The sequence below is a fragment of the Lolium rigidum genome, unplaced genomic scaffold (assembly GCF_022539505.1).
Source record: "Lolium rigidum isolate FL_2022 unplaced genomic scaffold, APGP_CSIRO_Lrig_0.1 contig_56905_1, whole genome shotgun sequence".
Classification (NCBI taxonomy): Eukaryota; Viridiplantae; Streptophyta; class Magnoliopsida; order Poales; family Poaceae; genus Lolium; species Lolium rigidum.
In genome coordinates this window covers 1-4,455 of record NW_025900998.1, presented here as the reverse complement: position 1 = coordinate 4,455, position 4,455 = coordinate 1, and the positions used below count along the sequence as shown (strand labels likewise).

The window sequence follows — 4,455 nt, the reverse complement described above, 5'->3', positions numbered from 1 at the left end:
TAGCGAGATCACTGGTACCCGAGAGCCGAAAATCTCCATCCAACACTATTGACTTTATTAAACGGAAGAGAGATCATTACTGAATTTCGAAATAAAGAGATGCATCATTAGTTAGTGAGATTGGATACCAGTCGCTCTCCACTTCGGACCTGTGCCGCCACTAAAACCTCCATATGCATCTTTCCCCATCGATCATTGCGTCCACCTCGCCATTACTGACCACTGTTTGCAGCCGTTCGGCTTTCTCTGTTCTTTTAATGGAGGAATTGGCAGCAGGAGGAGGGGGACACACTTGATAGATGCCACTGCTCCAGTTTCATCTTCTTTGCTAACCTCTGCTTTTCTGCGAGAGTTTTACAATCCTTTTACAGACCGTATCTTCCCGCAGGCTGCATTTGCTTTTCCTTTGTTTCTTTGGCATAGCCCTGTGGGTCAGCTCCTCCTTTCGCTAACCATCCTAGCTGCCCCTCTCATTCAGTCTTAAATATCAGCTCTTACGTATGTCTTGAAGCAATGATTATCTCTCCCTTCTATATATCACAGCTGGCATTAGTGCATCCACCTGCTCAACCCGCCATTTCTGCTGTGCTAAGCAGCTTCCATCTGTTCTTGCTTGTCTCTAGCTACTACCACTGCTCAGCACGACCCTGCTGCTTTTCCTTCCGATTTCTCTCCTCCCCTTTGAGGTAGTTCTCTGTTTAGTGGAGCAGAGGCTGGAGCTAGAAGAAGTAGAGAAGATTTCTCTTCACACGGACAAATTGAGTTGATCGATCAAAGCCTCCACCTTTTGTTTCCATTTGCAGCTTGCAGTACACAACAATAACTAGCGATGTATGAGCCTGGTAAGTTCATCGGCTGAGTGATTAGATTACTCTGTCCTCCTCTTCGCGTAGCTGTTAGCTATGAGAGCAACAGGATACTGATTGCAGGACATGCTTGCTCTCGATGGTTGGCAGCTTCTTTCTGACTGAAGCACGGGGTAAGCAGGCATGGACAACTCAGCTATAGCCATGGACACACCAAGGGCTACGCACTCGTGCTCTCATCTACAACACCGGCACACCCGAAGGTTAGTTGTATGCACATGCGGCAATCTTTTCAGCTTGGTGTTCACAAAATTTGTTCTTCTACCATTTTTTCAGAGTTCAGGGTAAGCGTTATTCTATTCTTTCTTTTTCGTGTGTGTGAGATGATAGCTGGTAAAAAGGTAGAAGGGGCACTAGTGAGACATGGATATGCCAGACCATCCTAACCGTTTTGATCAGTATGTCCATTTTCTTTCGTGTTAGACATATATCTACTTGGTTGTATTAGCAGCATTATATAACTGAAACAATGTTCTAGCAACGCTGATGTTTTCCCTTTTTTGTCTAAATATGAAGGGGATACCAATGTAGATAGTTGTGCTTGCAAATCATTTGCCAGCACCGTATGTGTCCTAGCTCTTGCTGCTCTCTTTTGACAAAAAGAACATTTTATCTTTAACTACAAAAGATATCCATTTTTTGCATTCAGTTACTTTAGACGAATATCTAATTAAGTATTGTTCTAACTTCATTCCTTTTTTTCCCAGTGTTGCAAGCACACATGCAAATCTATATGACATATCACCACGATTCTCCTATCACAAACCTGTGGGTAATCTAAACTTCCCTTTTTTCGCTCTTACTTATGTATTGTTTATAAGAAACAATATGCTACCGCTCTTCAGAGTTTACTTACTGAATTATTTTTCTATGTCATGCTATTCATAATCTTGCAGACAACCAATCGGGATAGGATTCCCCATAGGAGGCACTCGCTTAACCTAGCAGAGCACTTGCAAGAGCCCCACGTGATTACTACCGCAGAACATAATGAAAATGCTATGTCAAAGGTTTGTTCCAGACCCTAATGAATTATTTCTTGGCCTCAACGGCCTAATGGTTTCCAAAAGCTGTAGCAAAGCTGTTCAATTCAGGTGTTGTATCCATACTTTATAAAGCTATCATCATATTACCCTTTTCTCATTACCTTAAGCTTATCACTTTTGTCAACAAAATGATGCTTGTTGTATCTAGGGAGTTGTAACCAAGGCTATCATACCATGATTACACTCCTTTTTCCCCTTGAATTGTGTATCTGTAGTACTCAGTAACAGTGTTTCAGCTTTGAACTTTAAATCGCATGGAAGAAAAATAATAGTAATAATAGTAATAAGTTAGTTCTACATACGTGTAACTGTTAAGTTATGATTGATCTTGTTATGATTGCAGCCTGTTGCAGACTTGGTTTGGGAGATAGCAGCCCTGGAGGAGGAAGTTGTACGAAGGGAACTGCATTTGCTTTCTCTCTACAGGGCGACATTTGATCAATACCTGGGCATCTCCCCTCGTGTTTCTGGTCAGGTACACACTCTGCTACGTTGGAAGGATTTCAATGTTGGGACTTAATACTCCACGACAATTCAGATAATGTAGAATGTACTAAAGCTGAAGTTATGGTCAGGTGGGTCAAGAAACGCATCGTCAAGGCAGCAGAAAGAAAGCTGATGAAGGTGCTCTTCGGTTGAGAGATATCAGGGAGTCTGCATCCTACAGCTTGCCAACAGTTTCAGATTCTAGACATGTATGACCAATTTGTCTTCTTCACCCATTCAGTATTCACCATCAAGCTAGTCAGATTAATTACCCTAACTTATTGACATTATTGTCTCTGAAGTTTTTTCTTTGAGAGTACGAGATTTAGCTTTTACTAATAAAACCTGCAAATGTGAGAATATCTGATGCACCTTTTATATCATTGAAGTATTCACAGGGAATGTCAAGGTCAACTTCAGGGCACTCTAGTCTTGCAAATTTCTTGAGTGCCTCTATTGCTGAATATGTGCCCAGGATTGGATGTAAACTTTCAGAGGACATCCTAAAATGCATTTCTTCTGTTTACTGCAAACTTGCGAGTCGCCCATCACAAGATGCAGATTCAGAGACTTTGTCGACTCCTTCATTCTCCTCTGCATCTAGTACCTTTTCTCTAAAACATCGTGTCGATAGTTGGAGCCCCCGGCTCAGCTGCAATGTTGACGCAAGCTCTGAAAAATATAGTTCATCGAATGAGAATAATAACCAGTACAGTGGGATGATAATTTTTCCAAGGATACATATAGATGCAGACAAGTTCGATTATGCCTCCAAAATGCTTGACACAATAAGGTAAGCAACTCTGCAAAAGAATAGAAAAACAGTATACCAACTCTTTTCATTTCAAGACTCTCATTTTGTGTCTTAGAGCCCTGATAAAGCGACTTGAGAAAATTGACCCTACGAAGATGGCACATGAGGAACAGCTCTGTTTTTGGATCAACATCCACAACGCTTTAGTGATGCATGTATGTTCAATATTTACAATAACTGTTACCTTAGCTATATTCACTGTTAACCTCAGAATATATTCATGTCTAACCCGCAGAGCCTTCTGAAATATGACAGGCTTTTATGGCTTATGGACTTCAGGATAAACGCATGAAAAGCTCAGACATGATTTCGAAGGTAGACAGTAATCAAATTTTAACAGATATACACTTGTCATATTTGAACTTCTCTTAAAATTAATTCTTGAGAAATATGTTGGCAGGCTGCATATGATGTGGGTGGGCATTCAGTAAACTCCCAAATTATTCAGAACTCAATTCTTGGATGTCAATCCCATCGTCCTTCTCTGGTATGGCATGCACCTACATAGCAGTTTCAATCAGCTATACAAACATAAGCAAATCTAAGAAGGAGAAGGTGCTAACAAACTAATGTTCATACAGTGGGTTCGCACGCTATTTACGCCCACCAAAAAACCAGCACCAGGGAGCTCCATTCATCCATATGCTCTTAGTCAGCCAGAGCCGCTTGCTCACTTCAGTCTTTCCACGGGAGCATTCTCAGATCCACCTGTAAGTTTTACAGCTAATGGCAACATTTTAACTGCAAAATGACTACATTACTCTTACAGTAAGAAATCTCTGCATTTTTAATTGTTAAGTGATCATACTATTCTTACTCTACAAAATCTCTGCAGGTAAGGTTATACACAGCCAAGAAACTATATCGTCAACTGGATCAAGCCAAGGCTGAGTTCATTAGAGCTAATGTTATGGTCAGGAAGCAGGTCATCTTTCTTCCTAAAGTTCTCCACTACTATGCAAAGGATGCTGCACTTGAATTGCCTGGTCTGATTGAGATGGTATGTAAGAGCATGCCTGAAGCCCAACAAAAAGAAATCAGAAAATGCCTCAGGAGGAGGATAGATAAGCGTGTTGAATGGTTGCCGTATAAGTCTTCTTTCAGATACACTGTACACAGGAATTTGGGTGAGTAGGCAATGCATATTTCTTTCCCAAATTGTCTGTGTAAGTAAACTGGACATTATTGATCGATCAGTGTGAGTGATTGTGTAAATAGGTTACTGTGATAGTTTAGTAAAGTT

General features: G+C 40.9%; 1 protein-coding gene across 3 annotated transcripts; it reads left to right on the top strand.

Annotated features, from left to right (window-relative positions):
- Window positions 1–310: 310 nt before the first annotated feature.
- LOC124681801 lies at window positions 311–4,435 on the top strand. 3 transcript variants are annotated; one of them, XM_047216624.1, is made up of 12 exons: window positions 311–842; window positions 957–1,069; window positions 1,574–1,634; window positions 1,763–1,876; window positions 2,256–2,387; window positions 2,488–2,607; window positions 2,797–3,191; window positions 3,268–3,367; window positions 3,468–3,527; window positions 3,613–3,699; window positions 3,794–3,922; window positions 4,048–4,435. In XM_047216624.1, the coding sequence occupies exons 2-12, from the start codon at window positions 990–992 to the stop codon at window positions 4,345–4,347; spliced, it is 1,578 nt and encodes a 525-aa protein (XP_047072580.1). In that variant the 5' UTR covers window positions 311–842; window positions 957–989; the 3' UTR covers window positions 4,348–4,435. The 3 variants fall into 3 exon arrangements, with proteins under 3 accessions (XP_047072580.1, XP_047072579.1, XP_047072581.1); XM_047216623.1 differs by having other exon boundaries at window positions 314–842; window positions 2,788–3,191; XM_047216625.1 differs by lacking the exon at window positions 311–842 and having other exon boundaries at window positions 980–1,069; window positions 1,574–1,638; window positions 2,788–3,191.
- Window positions 4,436–4,455: the final 20 nt, after the last annotated feature.